General features: G+C 51.8%; 2 protein-coding genes across 4 annotated transcripts in view; both read right to left on the bottom strand.

Annotated features, from left to right (window-relative positions):
* The window catches only part of Hoxb3 (homeobox B3), a 19,772-nt gene extending 10,282 nt beyond the window's left edge, over positions 1–9,490 (bottom strand). For 2 of the 3 annotated variants that reach the window (XM_060386873.1, XM_060386870.1), the window contains exon 1: positions 4,447–5,486. The gene's annotated coding sequence lies outside the window, so the exon portion shown is untranslated. Of the gene's footprint in view, positions 1–4,446; positions 5,487–9,158 lie in introns of those variants that run through there. The other variant, XM_060386872.1, reaches the window with a different exon arrangement.
* Positions 9,491–15,865: 6,375 nt separating this feature from the next.
* Positions 15,866–19,060, bottom strand: Hoxb4 (homeobox B4). The gene is made up of 2 exons (XM_021642000.2): positions 18,313–19,060; positions 15,866–17,420 (listed from the first exon to the last, which is right to left on the bottom strand). The coding sequence occupies exons 1-2, from the start codon at positions 18,809–18,811 to the stop codon at positions 17,122–17,124; spliced, it is 798 nt and encodes a 265-aa protein (XP_021497675.1). The 5' UTR covers positions 18,812–19,060; the 3' UTR covers positions 15,866–17,121.
* Between the last annotated feature and the right edge of the window lie 2,288 nt (positions 19,061–21,348).

The raw sequence follows: 21,348 nt of genomic DNA on the forward strand, positions 1-21,348 counted from the left end.
CTCCCTCGTGAACCTCAGTGCAATCATCCCTTCCCATCCACCCCTCAAAAAAAATATCTATCAAAGAACAAACAAACAAACAAAAATCTCAGTAAAGGCAGGCAGGGAGGGCTGGCTCTTTTAAAACCAATTTCTGCTCTCAGTCTTCCGCTGGCCTAGGATTCCATTCTGAGCTTAAGCAGCAGAAAGCTCCTCTGGTCCCCGCCGGAGCTGGGGCTAGCATTTCATACTTTGCTTCTTGCTTGCCCTTGTCCTCTCTCCCAGTCCCACGCTCTGGAAAAAGCGTGGCAGTCCAAGTTTGTGAGTACTGTAAAGTTCGCGCACAGCTCCATCTCCTCTTAAACAGTGATGAAGACTTTAAAGCTTTAGGTTTGTGGACCGACCGAGGGTGCTGTGGATGAAGATGGCTCTGTAGACTAGACATTTGCTTCCCTAGTCCCTGGCTCTAAAAATGCTTGAGCGGGAAGGAACAAAGAAATGTGGGAAGGAGAAGAGCGCGTTCCCCCAAGGCGAGTAGACGCAGCTGATGATAACTCAGGGGGAGGGTGCGGGGGAGAGAAATCCCGCCCCAATGAGAGAAGAAAAGAAAACCCAGGCTGTATCCCACCCCACCTCAGACTAAGGCAGAAAGAAAGCAGAACACCACAGGGATCTCTAAAGTCTACTGGGTGCAGTAGAAGCCTCCTGAAACTAATAAGAAAGGGACCAAGATTCTGGAGTGACATCAGCAGCAGGCAGGCCCTTGGGTAATGCAAGATCCGAACAAGGGACATTTATTTAGAAGTTCAGCCCTGGCAAACCCCACCCCTATCAGTGTGGAGACAAAGGTAGGCAGGATGGAGAGAGGGAAAGAGACTGAATCCTGGGCCTCTGGGGTGACGATGCTGGGGGAAGGGAGGGAGATAGTGGCAAGACTGGCTGGATGAAGGATGCAGTCTACTTTTGAGTGGCCAGCAGGCAGGGTCTCTCCTGACAGATTGGATGTCTCCCTCCCAATGACCTCTGCTTAGCAGAGAATAACTCCCTGGGTTAATGGACAATCAATGGAAGGCCTCTAAATATAAAACTCCAAAGTCAGAATGGGACAGGGTCTGGGTCTGGCATATATATATATATATACACACACACACACACATTTGGAGATATTTATCTATCTATCTCCCAATAGGTTCAAAGGCATGAATTATATAACCAGAGCCTGGGATTTCTAAAGATGAAGTTACCTAACTGTCTCCACTCTCTGCCCCAGAATCCATACTCCAAGCCATCCTTCCGTGGCCACCCTGAAACTCTCCAATCCTACCGCTCTCCTTGTATCCTGGATCCCATAAGAAATTGCCCTTCATACATCTGGGTATCTGGGAAGCCACTGCTTTCAAGTTTTATGTCTCTGCAGTCAGAAGAAGAGAAGGAGAATACAGCAAAGCAAAGTAGGCCATGTTGCTGGCCTCTGTCCTAGTTATCCTGGAGGCACAGACAGTGTGGTGTTATGCCCTCTTCCAGATAAGAAGGTCCAGGGGTCAAGGGTGACCCTGCAGGGAAGCATCACCTGCTTTCACAGATTCCAAACTGTAAACCCACAGTTCAGGCTATGGCAGGAGGAACTGCAGAAGCTGAATTCTGGACAGCTCCAGCCTTGGTTTAGTATCTAGCTGGAAAAGGACCTGTTTGGTGAGGCTAAGGCCCATCTTCCTTAAACCCTATGCCAATCCCAACTCAACCCATCCAGCTAGATTCCTATCAACATTGCTCTGACCCTGGGCTTCCATTCTGTTGAGACTAGGGACTGCTTCAAAACACATAGTCCAGAAAACTTACTTTCTAGAGGCACAGGCAGAGACAAACTCTATGGATTTTGCAAACAAATCATTCAGTAACTTGTGCAGATGCCCACAGAACTCCAGGGCACACAAGAAGTTGCTCCCAAGCAGTATCCCACAGAAGATGGAGATACAGAGATGTCCAAGAGCAGAACGAGGGAGGATTTGGGACGTCCAGTCCAACCCTGCCTGCCATTGTAGCAGAAAGGGAAACTGAGGCTCAGAGTGAAAAATAAATTGATCTTGAGTTAAGCTTGCCAGTCTTGAGTCCTAGGAGGATCAGGCATTAGTCATTGCAGCTTGGCTGTGTGACCTGAAGCTGAGCTCTCCTTGAGCCTCAGTGCACACCCCTCTCTAAAGCCAAGCTATTTGTATGGAGGAGAAGATTAGACTAACTAAATGACCTCCAAGATTCCCTTTCAGGCTGAATATTAGTAATTCTCTGTGTCCTAATGTACATATGAGTAACAACAGGCAATAATAAACTGAGTTCAGACAATAAATGCTCAGGCGCCATTGTTACCAGATACAAAACACTTCCTCTTTGGACCTACATGTTTTTTCAGCTACCACTGAGCACACACCCTAGCCTTGGTCCTCTCTAGCCCTACAGAAATAGCGGGTCTCACTGCCTCCTCTTCTGGGTGGAGGATGGGTTGTTTCCTACCCTCATTACCAAATCAAAAGTGCTGTTTTTGGATGCAGCAGTCTGAGCAGTAAATAATTAATTTGTATAATTAGAGGAGGAAGGCTTCAACCTGGCAATTTTTAACCAGGCATCAATGAGCCCATTGTACCAGCCTGGCCTTCTCACCCCAAACCCCCACCTCTGCCCACACACCTACCAACTTTCCCAGTTGCCCTCCCCCCCCCCCATTGACAACCAGCATTTCCAGGATGGCCAATTCGTGGGGTGGGGTGGGGAGTCCTCAGAACCAGAATCTGCTTCCATACCAACAAAGTTCCTTTCTCTGCTGCATTTCCCCCAGAGATCCATCTGCAGGCAGCTGCCCCTCGAAGCTTCATTTCCTCCACACCCACCCCAAGCTGCACTGAGCTCCAGGTCAGCTCTTAAGAAACATGTAATCCACCTTCTCAGCTCAAGATGCCCCAACAATGCAGCGGGTTTGCATTTCAAGAAACTCCCATTAATATCAATTTACTTCACTGAAACCTCGGGTTCTTCATCAAGTTGATGATTTATGATAAAATCAATTAAATTACGGCCACTTAGGGCACAGCCGCTTCCTCTCAGATTTCATTGGTCCGGGCCCAAGTGTCTGGTGGAAAAATGCAAGTTTAGCTGGAGGCGAGGAAAGATAATTCTGTGGCTGAGAAAATTTAATGCAAAACAATTTGCAGGCAAAGCCCTGTCTGGACAGAAACACAAGAGCCACTAGTCGGCCTGAGGAAATAAGTATCTAGGGGTCAAAATGTTTTTCTCCCCACCCCCACCATTCCTCATGGTTCTCTTATTTTTGATCAACTTTGTGTTCATTTTACAGCCCTCCCCCCCCCAAACAGAGACTGGGAAAGTTTGAGCAGTAATGGCAGGACCCAACCCTTCTTAGAGCCCAGCCTTCACAATCACCCCGGTCTCTCACCACACTACGCTTCCCCTCCAGCCTTTCACTCAACCCCATTTGTTAATTTCTCAGTGTCCCGCTACAAAGTTAGAGATGCAGAGTGAAGTTCAGACAGCGTGGGCGTGGGCGGGTCCACACATACACACAGAGGCCTGGACCAGCAGGCTTCGCGGTGTGAATTTTAAAAGAAAGAAAGGCCGCCCCCCCCCCCCCCCCGGGCAGGAGAAGCAGGACTTTCCTGGACAAAGTACCTGGACCAGGGACACCCAATCCCACTCCTGGCTCCTCATGTCGGCTCACAAATTCTATGCAACCGCAACGCATCGGGGCAAATTCCAGTCAGAGCATACACATACACACACACACACACACACACACACACACACACACACACGCCACAGCGTGCAGACACCCACTCCCACGATACAAAAACAATCTCCACACGTGTGTGCCTGCACACCCCGTTTGCCTCACAGAAAGCACCACACCCTCCCTTGGCCTGGCCTGTGAGGAGGTGATTCCTGGGGTCTCCTTGCCTCTGAGAAAATAAAGCCCAGCGCATGAGCCTGGCATCGCCTCCCACTCTGAGGAGAGCGGTTTCGTCCTCCTCTGCTCTGTTTGGTTTTCGGTTTCCAGAGCAGGCAGATAGTAAACACAGCTTCTCCGAAAGCCATAAATCAAGGCCTCTCCTACCTCCTCGGCTTAACACCGAGCCTCGGCCTCAGCCCCTTGTAATCTCAGCTTCAAATAACTCCTAGGTGCTAAGGGGCTGGTCCACGGTGGCAGCTGGGCTGTGCGAACCAGGCCCAGCCTCACCACCCACAGCTCCCCCGGGGAGGGAGACCCTCCAGAGTCTCCATCCTTCCTGAACCCCGAGGGTTCCCCCAAACCGGATCGGATCCTGTCTACCCACAGCTCCACATCCCTCCACACTCGCCCGGCCCAGTCCCGCAACGCCTCCCCTGGGGACGGAGGTTCCCCGCGCCCCTCGCTCTCAGCCCAGCAGGCTGGGGACGCTGGACCGAACCCTGCACGCTTACCTGTAGCCTCGGACTAGAGTGCGGGCCGCGGCGGGCGGCCGGGTGCCAGTCCCGGGACCCTCGGTCCCGCCTGGGGATACTCCTGGGCCGGCCACATCCTGGTCGCTCGGCCCCGAGAGCACCCCACCGTGCTGGGGGTGTGTGTTGGGGGGAAGGCCGGCCTGCGCTCCGCCCCTGCTCCCGGCTTTGTTTCGCCTGTGGGGTCCGGAGCACCGCTCCCGCCCGGGGATGCTCCGGGTGCCGCGGGCCCCCAGGGTCCACCAAGGCGGGCGCGCCGGAGCTGCGGGCAGTCCCAGGTTGGTGCGAGACCCGACCTGAGATTGACCGAGCCGCCGGGCGAAACAAGTGGCGACTGACAGGGCCACGGAGAGGCTCGGGGGCCTCGGGGGCGCCATGGCGGAAGGCGGGCGCACGGGCGGCTCTTCAATGTCACTAGTGAAATGGGTTCCATATGTCCGGCCCAGCCCGAAGGAGAAGGGAGGGAAGGGAGACCGTCCTGGGCAGGGCAGGAGGGGGTGGGGTACTATGGAGGAGGAAGAGCCTGGGAGACAGAGGTTCTGAGAAGAAGTAGGGAGCCAAAAGAATGGCTCTCTCTCTCTCTCTCTCTCTCTCTCTCTCTCTCTTCCCACCCCCCATTTCCCCTTCAGGCTTTCTAAAGCTGCTGGTAGGATTATTTTTTCCCTTTTCCTTTTCTTTTCTGAAAGATGAAGAACGGGTAGGTTCAGAGAGGGAAGCATCCTCCATTTGTTAAGTTGAAGGGTTAAGGGAAGAGGTGTGGCCTGGAGGTGAAAGTTCTTGCAAAAATCAACTCCTCCTTGGCTTCAAAAGAGAGTGAGAAAAAAAAGTGAGAGAGAGAAAGATAGGAAGGCCACAGGAGGGAAGGGAAACCTAGCAAGGAGGATTCTTCACCCTAGGTTTGAGAGCCCTGTTCCAATCTTCCCTCTGCGATGTGATGGCATGGCGTTTGTTTTGAGAAAGAGCCCGGATGGTTAAGGTACCAGTGGTGCTGCAGGAGGAGACTAGAGTGTCCAGGACACCTTGACGACCCCCCCTCCTCGTGCTAGATAGTACCCTAGATGCTTCACAACTGATTTAGGGCTTTCAAGGGCCTACTCTATAGGCCGCAGTTCCTAAGAAGGTCTCAGGCAACTTCCTGTAAAGAAAGCTTCATGTACTAGTGGGGAGAATGGTTTTCCTGGGTCTGAAGAAGTCTGCTCTCCTCTAAGGGGTTTAGGCTCTTGCCCTGTTCCTCTCTTTTCCTATCTCTCTCTCTTTCTCTCTCTCTCTCTCTCTCTCTCTCTCTCTCTCTGTGTGTGTGTGTGTGTGTGTGTGTGTCTGTCTGTCTGTCTGTCTGTCTATCTCTCCCTCCCTCTCTCTGCCACTTCTGTTGGTTCTATCCCTTTTCTCACAGCCCTTTTGTCTCCTCACACTTTGGGTCTCTCTCAGCATCTTGAGAAACCTGAGCTGCATCCTGGGCAGGGCTTCTAAGTGTCTCCAGGAATGGCTTCTAGGTCGGGCTTGGTTCTTAGGCTGCCTCTCCTCCTCATCTCCAGGGGCCCTTTTCTCTGTGGGAGAACCTGCATACTGTCTCTGAGAGACTTCTGGGGGAAGTAAAGAGCAGCTCCCTTTCCACTTCTTTTATTTAACTGTGTGGTGGCCATAGAAGCTGGTCCTTCCAGGACAGCCTCTTTCCATCTGTGACCTGCCTTTGTCTCCTCTCTTCCAATCACCTTGTCCTTGAGCTCAGCCTTGACTTCCGAACCAAAAGGGAGGCTGCTGTCCTCTCTCTCTCTCTCTCTCTCTCTCTCTCTCTCTCTTTTCTCATTCTCTCACTAGCTCATCTTCCCACCCAACTTATCTGGTCTGGTCATGAAGGCATTACCAGCCCAGCATCCTAGCATCTTAAAGGCACAGTGATGGGTGTTGCAGTTGTACAGAGGAGATGACATGCACCCATGCTGGGGAAAAGACCAGATCAACAACTTTCCTAGAGTCCCATCTCCCAAATACTCCATCCCTTGGTGGCCTAAAAGCAGATCCAAGGAGAGGGGTTCGGGATGTAAGAAGGAGGCTGCTTTAGGGCCAAATAAAACAACAACACAGTCTTCTCAGACTTGCTGATCTGGGACAAGGCCTAGATGCCTGGATGGAGAGCACCAGGCCTCACACAAGGGGATCTGAGAGGGGCCAATGAGTGAACTGAAAGATAATAGTGACAAGGGATGGTCTCCTCGCTTTGTCTCCTGGGAAAGTGTGTGTGAGAGTTGGGGGGGCCTGAGGGGGAGGGGTTTCAATACTACCTCCTTTCCCTGGAACCAGGGGAGACAAAGAAAAGCCTTAGGGAGAGAAGAAAATGCTGGGGCGGGGAGCAGATAGGAGAAGGTGGGGAAAAGTGTGAGTTGAATAAAAGGGAAGGGTTAGGCCACAGGACCAGCTGCTAGAAAGCTCCAGTTAGCCATGACCCAGCTCCCCAAACTAGATCCTGCTTTATCCTCTAAATCAGGCTGAATTCGGAAGCCAGTGGGATTCTACTCTTTCCTTCTCATTCTTCCTCCTCTGTAAGGAGGAAGAGATGGCTCTTGCCCCAAGATTCCAGCCTAGATTCTGGGACACCAAGTAAGGGTAGACACACTTTTACACATGAGCATGTAGAATGCACACCAGGCGAGAGCTAACAATGCTTACCTCTCACACTGGGGTTCCTTAGCACTCAAGTACAGATGGAGAATGGGACTGAAAGGCCTAGAGTTCCAACTTTGAAGGCTCTTTCTTGCTTACTTCTCTTAACCATTCTCCCTCCCCACAGTTGCTAGCCCTTCTGGAGACTGTCCCTGAATCCAGACTCTTCCCACTTCCTTTCCACAGTGCCCTCATCCACCCTAGCCTCCCTTCTCTCCCTTCTCCTTCTCTCTAGATCTCTCCCAACCCAGACTCTAACAGAGAGGCATCCACTGCTAGCCCTCAAGTCTCCTGTTAACCAGCAGAGACACGGTGCGGTGCGTGGCTGGTGTGTGGGCTGGGGCCTGTGATGCCGCGAGTGGATAATTAACACCCGTACAGCATCATCCTAATTTCCCTGCTCAGAGGGTTTACACTAGCAGGCAGAGTTAAATATCCCAGATTACTAGCGGCTACAAAGTCAGCTGGCCCGGCTCCAGCCAGGAAGGGAGCAGCCAACAGCCTGGACCAGACTTGGCAAGGCTCTGGCTCTCATCCATCACAAGTTTGGAGCGTAGTACAGGATGTCCCCGCAACAAGCCACGTCTGACATTGCTTTCTTTCGACCAGCAAAGGGGCAAGTTACCAGAGCTCCCATTCTCGATCTGCGCCCCAATTCCTCAGCCTTTAGCTGGGGGTTAAGGCAAAGAAACACATCTAATATTTTTGGAACACTGTTCAGCTTTCTAGGACCACTTGATTCCTAAAACATTTCTTTTTCTGTAAAACCTTAAGGAGAACTTCTCCCACTTTAGCCCCTACACACACACACACACACACACACACACACAGGCGGGGGGGGGGGGCAGGGGAGACTCTCACTACCCAGGAAACTTTCTTTGTTTCAGTAGGGTCGAAGGAAGGCTCCTGGGGTGTGAATTCACTTCCTTGTTTTGTTAGGCTCCAGGGTGGGGAGTCAAGGCTTTCAGCTTATTCCCTCTCTGCCCTTCACCCTTTGCCAGCCTCCATTGTCTTCCCTAAATTAGGTATCTCCTTCTCCACCCTCAATAGCCCAATACATACCAAGTCTTTAAGTGAAGACTTTAATGCTCTAGCAGAACTCCCCGAGTCCCCTAACAATGGCACAACATCTCTACCGGGTCCCCATCAAATACAAAAACCTTTGCCTTAAAGTCCTGGAATTTCTTCCAGGGCCTCCACCTTTCTTGCCCCCCAGGTCCCCTCTGCCTCCAGAGTTGGGTTTATCCACCCAGGCTTGGAGATGCCAAACTCCTGGAGGAGACTGATGCAGAATACAGCATTCTTTGCTGCTGGAATGTTGGCTCTATGGGTTTGCAAATACCATTTTTTTTTCCTATTAGGTCATGATCTTTGACTGGGTTTATATGCCAATGAGGCATTTCTGGTTTACCAAATTTATACAAATCTCATCTTAATTGATAATCACAGATGCTGTAATTTAAGACCTCCAGCTACAGAGCTTTCATATTAACTGCTGATGTATTACTATAAATCGTCTGAAATAACCAACTCCTGGGAGCAGAGCAGAGAGGAAGTGCCTCCAAGAGCGTCTCTCTCTCTCTCTCTCCCGGCCACAGAACCAGCCCAGATTCTACATCATTTTCTGTGAGAAATGATTTATCGAAGGCATGGCCATAAACAACACAACTCACTCACAAACACGCGTGCACAGGAGCACACACACACACACACACACACACACACACACAACGGTTGGCATGCCGGCTGAGAAGCTGACACCCATATTGCTATAAATCAAGAAAAAGGTTGGAGGAGAGAGAGAGAGAGAGAGAGAGAGAGGGAAAGAGAGAGAGAGAGAGAGAAAGAGAAAAATTCCTAAAATCACTATGCAATGCCTCAATGGGTATAAACACAGAGCGCCCTGTGAAGAGAAATGGCAGGAAATGAAGATGGCTATTTGTCACATTTTACGACAATAACATTAATAACAAACAATAAATTTACATGGACACATAAGGCGCGGTAGGTAGTGAGAAATCCCTTCTACTTACTGTACCCCAGCCCGCGGTGTGGCTCCAGCTGAGGGCTGTTTTACTGATGCCTCCCTTTCTTTTTTTCTCTCTCTCTCCCTCTCTCTCCCTCTCTCTCTCTCTCTCTCTCTCTCTCTCTCTCTCTCTCTCTTTTCTCAGGGCACAGGCTTGTTTTTCAAAAGACAGTTGAATTGGACGTCAGAAACAGGGAGACCGAGCCTGCGATTTTCCTGACGAATCCATATCTATTCTGCAACCTCGGCATTAATTATTTAATGAATCACGTGACCGGGGAGGGGGAAGGGGGTCTTTCGATTTCAGGCTCAAAGGACCACTATGACCTTCCCCTTCAGGAGGAGAATTTTTTCCTGTAAAATAGGTCCCCCCCCAACCCGCCAATGGAACGGTAGCAAGGTCTCTCTCCCACAGGCACGCACTTACCCACGGCCCACCTCTCCTCTCTCCCTTCTCCTCCTGCTTCTGCTTAGTTCCTAGAGGTGCAGAAATTGTCTGCAGGGGCGTCAGGGGTGGGGGTGGGGTGGGCATAGAGCCCTTCTCCAAGCCCCTGGTTTTCTTGGCTCCCCATTTTGTATCCTTTAGAATTGAAATTCCCCTTCCAACTCAGTTCTGCGCCCCCCCCCCACACACACACACTACTGGGGTGTTTATTTTAGCAAGACCCACTCCCTTGCTTCTAAGGAAGGCTCTTTGCAAGTGTTCGCTACTTTGTGTGTATGTACGGATCAAGAGTGGGGCATCTTCAGGCTTTAATTCACTTTCTGATCTTTTGTAGCACACCTTTGAAAGGTCAGGAGCAAAGGGAATGAAGATGACTGCATCTCCCAGGATCAAGAGTAAACAGGAGGGGGATTTTTTCCCCCTTTATCATTGTTGCTTTCTTAGGGAATCAAGCACTGCTGGCATTTGGTCATAGGCTCCAGAGACAAAGACCCGGGCCAAGTATTCCACACAAAAGAAGCAGATCATGACTATCTATGTCCACCCCAGCCCCGTCTCTGAAATATACCAATGGAGGTATCTGACCACAGGGGAAGGAAATTTCGCCCTGAAGCCTCCTTGGTAGCCTGAGCTCTATATTTCTAGGTGTTAGTGTCCTGAGCTTCCAGCCAACAGACAATGGAGATGGATCAATGAGGAAAAGTGTTAGTGTTGACCGTTAGGATGGGACAAATCCATGCCCTAAGCAGGGCTGGAGGGGGAAGGCGATGGGAAGGATGTACGGACTCCCCCCCCCAAAAAAAAAATAAACAAAACCAAACAAACCCCAAACTTCACAACTTCCAAGCAAAGCTGAATCCGTGGCTGGGGCAGGGTGTGGGGCTTGCAAAGGGAAGCAGAGAGGCATTCCTAACCCGCCCTGCACATTCCCACCCTTATCTACTTCAGCAGCTCTCTCCTCGGGTAGCTGCGACCAGGCCGACAGGGCATCCGTGTAATGGGGGAAGAATAAAGACAACGGGGTAGGAGAGCGGGGGGAATGGGGACGAGGGGCCTCTTCTGGTTTGTTTAAAAGGGTCTGAACGAAAAGCCACTCAATGAAGGTTAAGGACCTCTCCGTGTAGCACACCTCAAAGAAACAGCCTCCCCACGAGTTTCGAGGCAGCAGGATCCCGGAGGAAAGCACTGGAATCCTGCCCCAGCCCCACGGGAAGGGGGCACCGGAGAGGCCCAGACTCTGTGGGGGGGGGGGAGTAGCCAGCTTTGATTGTCCAGATACCCAGCGCAGGCTGGAATTGAATTCAGCCTGGTGGGGATGCAGGCCTGCTCCCGGCTCCTGCGAGGGCAAAAGTCTACAAGGTCCCTGGCTACAAACCCATGAAAAGCAAAATTGTCCCCCCAAAGACAAATGAGGAAGAGGGGAAAGGAGAGAAGGGAGAGGAAGAGAGAGGGAGAGAAGAACAAGAGGAGAAGGAGGAAAATGAGTAAGTTGGACCATGAGGAAATGACAATCTTTAAAACTGAAGACAGCAATCCCTAAAAACAGGGAAACTACTTTTAAGGACAGAGGGGGAAAAAAGGGGAGCTCTGAGACAGAAAGGAGAGGCCAGCCAGGTTCTGTTAAAGTACGCACACTCTCTTCGGATCCTGGGAAACGTCCGCGTTCAAATAAACAAACGGCCAAGCACGGCCTGAGCGCTTTCTTGCTGCCGATAAAGCGAACGTTTAGACTGAGAGAAAGCGAGATTGATTTACGAATCTGAACGCGCCGGTTTTATGACCAGTCACAAATCCGTCAGCGCTCAACTCACACTGGGAAACTTCCCAACTCCGTTTTCCAATCAAACCCACTCGGCAGTCACTGGCTTCCCAGGGAGACCCACCGGGCGCTGAGGCTGCCTCCAGGGCCATAATGGGACTGGGCAGCCTCCTGCCCGGGGTTGGCAGGCAAGAAACAGAAGTAAGAGAGGGAATGCAAAGGACCCAGGAACTGGGGGGAGAGGTCAAAAGATTGGAAGGCCTCACTGGGGGAGGTGGGGGTGGGGGGTGGCCACTAGCTCTGTGCAAAAATGAGTCCAAGCAGCTGTCAACTCCAAAAAGGGTTAGGTCTGGAGATAAGAGAAAGGAGGGGTCTTTCAGGGTGAGCCTGGGGATGGAGAGGATGAAATCCCAGCCTTCTCCTTCTTTCTGGAGAACGCCTAATCCTCGAGCAGTTTATAAAAGTTCTACGGGACTAGGTCTTTGTCACTCGGGCCTAGAGAGGGCCAACAATTGCCAATCAGCGGGTTACATATCTTTTCTAGCAGCGAGTGTGCACCTTCAACAAGCCCCAAGTGTTTTCAGTACCAAAAACGGCCGGGTTTGCCTCTCTGCCCACCCCTGTCCTTCCTGAGCTCCCCCCCCCCATATTCCTCCATTTATGCCACCCAGGAACAAAGAAAAAGCCAACTGGCCCCAGTTATTTCTTGCCTAAGACAACAGTCTCTGAATTCCGGAAAAACGATACAGTGTGGGCAAACAGCACCCTCAGCGATCTCCAGGGACTCCTCTCCACAAAACAAAACTTTCTCCCCCCCCTCTTTCTCTCTCCTTCTTTCCCTCCCTTTTGCTGCAGTGTTGCTGATAGCTAAGGCAGAAGACAGAACACTGATTATAGAGGACCTCTCCCCCCCCCCCCTTTCAGCAGATCTTCCATCTGCCTCTTAACTTGAGAAGTGTCTGCAAACTTTGGTTGGCACGGTCGGTCAAGTGGGCCCTAAAAGTGGTCAGGGCAGCCTGTACAGCTCCCCCTTCCATGTCTCTTGCTCTTCCAGTGGCTGAGGTACCCAAGGAAAGGGGAAGACTGAAGTATGGAACATGAAGGCGATCATAAAAAACAGCTTCCTTAAAGAAAGGAACTTCCCAAAATGGGTTGCAAGACTGTAGATTTGGAGAGAGAGAGAGAGAGAGAGAGAGAGAGAGAGAGAGAGAGAGAATGAATACCCCCCCAAAGTACTGTTCAGGTATGAGCCGTTTCTCTCCAGCTCAGGAGCTTATTCCTTTGATGGTCTAGAGTGTGTCTGTCTAACCTCTCATTATTGTAGCCTTTAGAACCCCTTCCCTCCGATTGAAGAGAGGGAGAGAGAGATGCAAATGGACTTGGGATAGGGGAGGAGACTGAAGCCCAACCTAGGGAAAGGGCTTTATACAGAGAGACCAGCACCTTATTCCTCACCAGCAGGACTTCTGGGCTAACATAAAACAAACAAACAAAACCCCTCCCTTTCCTCCCAATCCACAATTTAAAAAAAAAAAAATCCAGAAATTCTGAGATAGCAAGGGATTTGTGGAGTACGGGAAGATGGAGAAGCTGGGAACCCCTCCATGAAGAGGTGCGACTCTGTGGCAGGAAGCAAGAGCTAGCACAATGTCCAGTCTCAGAGAGGTCAAGGGGCTTCCGAGGTCATTTTGTGGTTCTAATACCAAGCTAATCGCCTAGAAAACGTGGCCTCTCCATGAACTCTCCATCCTGCCAGCCTCCCGCCTCCAAACTCTAAGTGAGGCCTCAGGGAAAAGGGGCCAGCACATTCGGGTCTGAGGCAGAGCCCACTGACTCCTCAGTCTGAGAAGTAAAGGAGAAAGAACAGAGCCCCCAAGCCCAGAGGCAAAGAGAAAGAAAACTGAACAGAGAGCCTCCAGGAGGCCTGGAGAGTGGGGTGGGGTGGGGTGTGCCGTGGGGTGCAGTGGGGGCAGGGCAAAAGAGAATTTCTGTGTCAGTGCACCTGGCCCTGTGCAGTTTCTGTTTTTCAGAGAGTAAAGATCTGTCTGGAATCTCACGCTAGACACAGGAAGAAAACCCAACCAAATCCACTCCTACTGGCTCCAAAGCTGGAGAACTCCATTCAAGATCTGGATTCCATTTTTTTTTCTCCCTCCAGGAGGCTGCAGGGACAACATCTCGGGGAATACATTGAGCACCTTCCCAGACGCAGGCACCCAAGCTCAGGAGCAGGCTCTCCCCGGCCCCGCCGGCATTTTTCAAAACCACAGAACCACTTCTGAACAGCCTCACAAACAACCCTTCTCTGGGGTTTTTCAGGGGCCCTGACACCTCTGTCCCAACCAGTTCAAACACTCTCCAGGTGTCCAGGCCTCTCTTGCCTTCTCTGTCTCTGTCTCTCTTGCTCTCTCCCAAACATCAGTCATCATAAAAGGCAGCAAACCTGCCCAACAAGCCACCATTAAAAAAAGCAAAAAAACAAAAACAAAAAAAACCAAAAAAACCCAAACAAACAAAGAAAACAAAGATAGCTGAAAAAGAGGAGGTGAGTGTTTTTTGTTTCCTTCCCTTTTTTTTTTTTTTTTACTTGTGAAAAGAACCCATAAAATGATTAAAAAAAAAAAAAAAAAAAAAGCCAGCCCAAGCCACGGCTTTGTTACCTTCCGTGCCTCTCGCCTGCTCTTGCCTGAGCTCCGCTGGTCCCATTCATGATGAAAGGCTTCTTCCAAAACTGAGAGAAAAAAGTTTTCAACTTTATGGTTCCAAAAATTTTCCCCCTTGCAGATCCGGGAGACTCGGCTAACACTTTTTCTCCCCCAACAGCCGGTCTGCGGAGATTTGCTGTTGAATAATGACAAAGGAGAGAGGATACGTATTTAAAGAAAAGAAGTGATTAATGGTTTTCTGTATAATTCTCACATTTTTCTTAGCTCTTGTCTACACAGAATGGCTGTGAACTTTAAGCTCCATAGAAATCTCCGTCTTCCTCTTCTTCTTTTTAAGATTCTATTCATACCTTCCAAGAAGCAGCTTTGATTTGATTCTTTAGACACATTCCTGGGGGGGAGGGAGCTTATGGTTTTTAAGAACTATTTTTCCCCCTCAACTAAGGGTTGTCTTACCTCCTCACAGCTAAAACACTAAGGCACGCACAAGAGACAAAGCTAACCCTCCCATCCTTCTCCAGATCTACAGGCAACTCTTTCTTTTTTTCTATCCATCCTTTCTTTCTTTTTTAAAAACTGATCTTCTGGTTTCACTTTAATGGGCAGTTCTACTGACCTGGGGATGCTGGCCCAATGGGTTCTCTGGCCCTACTCAGACTCCTGCTACCCTCACAGGCTAACCAGAGAAATGCAAAAATAAACAACAATCAAACATGTGGGTGGGATTGGCTCTTTATTTTCTGGGAAGAAACGGGACCCAAGAAGAAATGTTTAAGGCCAAAACCAAAAAATGAAATGGTTTGACTTTTAATTGTGGAGCCTGGGGCTTCTTAAAGGCAACATGGCCGCACCCTGAGTCATCACAGACTCTGGCCGAACCCAAGGTTAGAGCTCCAGACCTTAGAACTTCTTGGCTGTACTGCACGAAAGTGACCCAAACCTGGCAGGGATTTCTGAGGATCACCTGCACCCTCCCCCCCCCACTGCATTCTGGGGGTGATTGGGATCTCGGAGACAGTTATTTGGTCCCCGGCCTTACTTTCGATACTTTCTATGAGAAAGAAAATGAAAATTAATACAGGAGCAGAGCTTCACAAAAGAGGCCATTTGTCTTCTTGATTATCTATTTGCTTGTCAGAGTTTGAGCTATGGCACCAGCTAGTTCCTTTGTAATATAAAAATACTCTGAAAACCTGCAAACACCCAGAAACATCTGTGCAAAAAATTAGACTCATTAAAGCCTTAAACACCTCAGAGGAAAGCGATACCTTCTTATGCGGGCTGGAAAGAGGCCGGCCTCGTGGAGTCCTCCCTGGAACTTTAATAACCAAAGAGCCGTCTGTCTAGAAGCAGACAGCTTAACTGCATTTTATTTGCTTATGACAAATAAATCAGGATATGAAAGACTTTGCCCTTCTTAAGCCTCTGCTGTCCTACAATGAAACACACCCCCACTGGGGGCTGGAATCAGCCCTCCCAGGCCTTGCGATTGTTTTTTTTTTTTTTTTTTTTTTTTTTGGACTGAAGGGAGAAAAAAATTAAAGCTTCAACCAAAACACATCCACCCCAAAGGGAAAACAAACCAGCAACCACAATTTGGAAGCCTCTGAGGTAGAAATTCCCATCGGAGCCTTTTAAAAAAGAAAGAAAGGGAGAAGAAGAAGAAGAAGAAGAAGAAGAAGAAGAAGAAGAAGAAGGAGAAGGAGAAGGAGAAGGAGAAGAAGAAGAGGAAAAGCCCTTCATTTAGAGGAGGCCATACCCACTAGGGCACTTAGCATGTACACTGGGCGGCACTTGTCCATAATCTTTAACATCAACATTCCAACAAAAACACGATGTGATGGTCCACGTGAAACCAAACATTTATTTCTGTTGTCACTCTGTACAGGACACAAGTTTTCACACCAACAAAAGGCTCTAGGCTCAGGCAGCCCCAGAGGTAGGAAGGGGCCTGGTTTGGAATGTCAGAAAAGAGAACAGGAGAGAGGACACACATGACATAAAATAATAATAATAATAATATTAATAATAATAATAATAAACGATGCAACAACGGGAGAGGGCTCCGCAACATTGTCCTTCCAGGGTCGGAGGCTCCACAGCATTTTCATTTCCTAACTTCACATTCATTTGTAGTCTAAGACAAGGCCTCTGCTGTACGGACTAGCGTGGACTCACCAGAAGACACTCCCAGCAACGGAAACTCAAATGCCCTCACCCTGCCAGGCCTGGCTGGGCCTTCAGGCAGAAGGCCCTCCTGGGTGTCCCAATTTTATTTTTATTTTTTTATAATTTCTTGGGTTCGGATTCGGGAACCACCCCCTCGCTCGCTCCCCTTCTGTTCCCCTCCTAGGCCTGCGGTGGAAAGGAGGGAGCAGTCCTCGCCCACCCCCAAAAGTGGGCACAGACAGGGAGAGAAGTTATGTGTGTGTTTGTTACCGTGGCCAAAACACTGTGCTATCTGGCAGTCAGAGGGTGCATTCGCTGGGGTGTCAGGAGTAATGGGACAAAGAAAGAGAATCCAGGCTGTGGTCCAGCAGCGGCAGCAGCTGAGGCGGTGGCGGCGGCGGCGGCGGCCGAGCCGGCCTCATTTGTTAGCGGAGTGTCGAGGTAATGGTCGCCACCGAAGCTCACCCTCTCCTCGGCAGAGTAAACAAGACAGATGGGCCCTAAGGCCTGGCATGATTAAAGATGAACCGTGGATCCATCTTCACCAAAGCTGAAAACCAGGCGCGGCAGCCTCCTCCATTTCTCTTTCTGTCTTTTTTTTTCCTTTCGTCCTTCTTCTTTTCTTCCTTCCTTCCTTCCCTTTTTTTTCTCTCTCTCTCTCTCTCTCCTTTTTCTTTTCTTCTTTTTAAAGGAAGAAAGCAAGACAGTCTTGCTCCCGAAGGACGTTACCCGGCTCCCTATTGTCGTCTCTATAAATAAGGCTCCCCTTTCTCTGCGTTTATTCCTTATGGATAAAGTGGGGGGGGGTAGGGTAGATAGGTTTTTCTGGGCTCAAGCCCGGGGACCCTTCCCATGCCCCGCACCCCCCTTCGGTGCTCACTGCCCACCCCCGCCCCCCCAGGTTCTGGCTCCTGCTTGGGTGGGGGGGTCACTAGAGCGCCGGAGGCCCTCCGTTGGGCCGGCCGGGGGGTCCTCCAGCTGCACCCGCGGTGCCAGCCGAGCGGATCTTGGTGTTTGGCAACTTATGGTCTTTTTTCCACTTCATGCGCCGGTTCTGGAACCAGATCTTGATCTGGCGCTCCGACAGGCAGAGCGCGTGGGCGATCTCCACCCTGCGGCGCCGCGTCAGGTAGCGGTTGTAGTGAAACTCCTTCTCCAGCTCCAGGACCTGCTGACGGGTGTAGGCGGTCCGGGAGCGCTTGGGCTCCCCGCCGGCGTAATTGGGGTTGACTGGACACACACGGAGAGGGGAAGGGGGGGGAGAAAGAGAAAGTTTTATTGCCCCCGAAAGGGAGGAGGGGAAACCCTTCCTTCCAGCTCATACCCGGTCCCTTGGTCCCGCTACCTCAGCTCAGGGAGGGAGGGAGGGAGGGAGAAAGGGAGGGAGGGGTGTGAGAGGAAGACCTCCAACTTTTGGAGGGCTGCGCCCTCGTCCCGTGGCCCGGAGGAGGGGGGGCACGGTGAGGAAGCCTGGAGAGACTTTCCAACCCACTGTTTTGGCCTGGGGACCCCGGGTGGGGACCTGAAGGGGTGGGAGAGGGAGGGGTGCTACCCCGGACCTCTCCTGGGTTTAATCCCCACCCTCAGGTTTCCAAGCAGCGCCTTCCCACCCCCTCCCTGGTCAAAAAACAAAACAAAAACCAAAAACTTTTGCCCACTTCTCCAGCCAAGGAACCAGTCTGGAAGAAGGGGGGAGGGAGCAGCAGAAGAAGAAAAAAGTAAAGCCTGGAAGTTGATGCAACTCTCTGCTTAAATACCTCCTCCTCCTGCTGCTCCCCCTCACCTCCTCCCACACCCCTCCCCAACTTCCAACTTCCCTGGGATTGCATCTCCCTGGCTGGGGGGAAAAGAAGAAAAAAAAAAGTGGCTAGGAGAATGAAGAAGAGGATGACTTCAAAGACGCGGGGCCCACCAGGCCGTAAAAATTTATGGGCGATGTAATTATGTGGCTCTGAAAACAGGGGACCGTAAATCTCCGGGCAATGGCGAGTTTATAGCGGGGTGGGGTGGGGGGACACAATTGGCTTTCTCTCCCCCGTCCCCAGGCTTCCCCCCCCCAGGCCTCGGAGGTCCCCTCGCTGGCGGGGTGGGGCGGGAGGGGAAGGGGCGCCCACGCACTCACCCGTGCTCACGTGGACCTTGCGCATCCAGGGGTAGACCACGGGCTCTTTGCAAGCGGAGCGGGACGGGCTGGGGTGCAGGGGGTTCTGGGCGCAGGGAGGCGGCGGGGGGCTGCCGCTGAGCGCCTCGCAGCGATGCCCCGGCTCGGGGAGGTGAGCCCCGGAGGAGGCCGGAGGAGGAGGCGGCGGAGGAGGAGGCGGCGGCGGCGGCGGCTGCACGGGAGCCCGGGGGGACAGCCCGGGAGGCGGCGGCGGCGGCGGGGGCGGCGGGGCCGGCGGCGGGGGCCCGGGGGCCCGGCAGGCCGCGAAGCGAGCCACGGTGCAGGGCGCGCGGCGCGCGAAGGCCGCCTCCGGCTGGAAGCCGCTCTCTCGCCTCTGGCCGCCGGCGTAGTACCCGGGCGAGTGGTCGCTGGGGAGGTAATCGCCCTGCGAGTACTCCTCGCACGGAGGGAACTTGGGGTCCACATAGTTTGAGTTGATCAGGAACGAACTCATGGCCATTAATGTCGCGGGGCGGGGGGAGGAGAGGGAGAAACCGGGCCCCCCACCAAAAAAAATAATAATAATAACTAAAAAATTTATTCCGACCCCCTGACTCGTGTTCCTGTTTTCCGAGAGCCCTCCTACTTACTGTCAAGTGAACAAAGTTAGGGCCCCACGTGATCCGCCGAGCCAATGGCCACCCGGCCTGCGATTCCCGGATAAGGAAATCTGCTCACCCGGACCCCACTCCAGCCAAAGAGGTTTTATTTCCCCTTCTCTCCCCCCCCTCCCCACCCACCCACCCGACCCAAGGATTTACATAGGGCTCCTGCGGGACGACCCCCTCCTCGCCCGCCTGTCTCCGCCGCGGAGAGGGGAAGGGCTGGGAGAGGGGGTGCAGCTTAAGCCCGGAGGGCCTGGTTGTTTTTATTATTATTATTATTATTATTATTATCATCATTATTATTATTATTTGGGGGGCTGGGCAGAGCACGATCCCTGCATCCCCCCTCAGAAGTTGGGGCGCCCTGTGCAGCTCCCCCCTCCTCCCCCTGCGCCCCATCTCCTCCCCAGGGTGAGGAGGAACCCAGGCCCAGGGTGTCCGCGAGGGGAGTGGAGTGACTGGAGTGTGGGGGTGTGTGTGGGGAGGGGGTCTCCTCCCCGAAAGGGGCACCCACTGGGTTTTAGAGGGGCGATGAGCTGGAGGCTCGCTCGGCAGATGGGGAGGGCCGGGAGGTGAGCGAGGAGGCGTCGGGAGCCAGGAGGGCGGGTGCGCGCGCGGGGGAGGCTTGTCAGAGATGAATGGAAGCGCGGGCGGATCGATAGCAAATTCACGCGCTAATTCGGGGAGACCCGGCCCTCCGGATCGCGTCCGAGCTTCTCCCGGCGCCCGTCGGGCCGTCCTCCTCGAACCGCTCCCTCCCTTTGACCCGCGAGGCCCGAGGACTTGACTCCCCCCCACACCCCACCCTACACCCCCAGCTAACGACAGAGGCTGGAATAATGCAGAACGAAAATCCGCGCAAGTTTCTAAAAGGACCGCGGGAGCCGCCTGCCAATCCCAGGCCCGTCCAGGCAGCGCTGTCCGCGGCGCCGGGTCCCCATCGCCGCCGGAGCCGCGGCCTCTCAATGTCACCCCTGCGTGGCACCGGGGAAAGGAGCCAGCCTTAGCCATGACCCTACCACCACCCACACAGCAACACCCACAGCAGCCTCCTAGTTTCTGGGCGCCCTGCCCCGAACCCAACGGACCGGCGGCCTCCGCATTCGTTTGAAAAGCAAATTTCCTTTGCCTTTGCACAGGGCGGGCGATAGAGAGCTTTTTTCTCCCCCCATGGTTTCCAAAAAAGCCCCCACCCCCGAGACCCAGAATAGAAAATGCGTAGGTTTGAGCTTAAGGATGAATTTTCAAACACCAGGAGCATGAAACGTCTTGAGTGAACAAGGACCCAGGCTTCCAGGGGCAGGCAGTGGGGACACCTCAGGTAAGATGAGCTTTCTCCCTAGCCAGTTGAGAGAGGAAAAGAAAAGGAAGGAGTCTTCTCGAAGACAGTCACTGGGTTGTCCTCATTTAGAAAATAATCTATTTTTTTTTCTTCTGGGAAAAAAAATGAGCGCAGTGTTTATGTCAACTACATATTCCCCTAGATACGAATTTGTGACCACAAAATTCCTTACACAAATTCGGATCTACAGGGTATATACAGAAGACAGACAGGTCTTCTTGGCCCGGGAAATTTCCAGTTCTCTTACTTTCCGTGCGTTCTTCTTTTGGGTGTGGTCTGAATGCTTTCTTTCTTTCTTTTTTTTTTTTTTTATTTCGTTTTGTTTTAATTTTGAGCCCCGGGAGCAGAAAAAAAAAAAAAAGTCACTGTGGCTCTGTCCTTGTGATTAAAAGTTTTTTCAACTCCCTATTCAAAAATAATAATAATAAAGTAAAATAAAATTAAAGAGAAGCAGCCGTTTGCAAAGGGACTAGAACCTCGTGGCCGCCGCGCGACTTTCGGTGGCGCATGAATTATGAGATGTAAACATTAGCTAAGCACAAAAGGAAGAAGGGTCATCCTGAGGCTGCCTCGAAGTCAGAATCAGGCCTTTCTGGGTACCCTCAGCCCCTCCCCTCCCCCTATGACTTTTTTTTTAAACCAAATCAGCTCCTCCCTTACCCCCACAAGCCTTTAGTTTGTGATCAAACGAATATCTCGATATTTTCCAAAGCAAAGGGGGGGGGGGAGAGGCGGCTGGGTGTGAAAAGGGGTGTAATAAAAGTCCTTTTGGAAAAATTGAATGGTAAAAAGAAAGAGAAACAGCTGTGAAGAAAAATGCTGGGAGACTAAGCAGATGGGCCCCCCCCCCATATTTAATGATGGGCGATTCCGTTTACAACCTGAGAAAAAGATCAAAGGCGTTTCATTTCCGAAGGAAGGGCAATGAGGAACCATAAAAGTTGCCGCCAGATGATGCCGGGCCCCTCCCGACCTCCCATCTCTCTCACACCTCCTGGGGGCTGGAATGAGGGGGACAATCCCCTAGAGGGTGTGGGAGGGCCCCACACC

This window comes from Meriones unguiculatus, chromosome 7 (assembly GCF_030254825.1).
Source record: "Meriones unguiculatus strain TT.TT164.6M chromosome 7, Bangor_MerUng_6.1, whole genome shotgun sequence".
Taxonomy (NCBI): Eukaryota; Metazoa; Chordata; class Mammalia; order Rodentia; family Muridae; genus Meriones; species Meriones unguiculatus.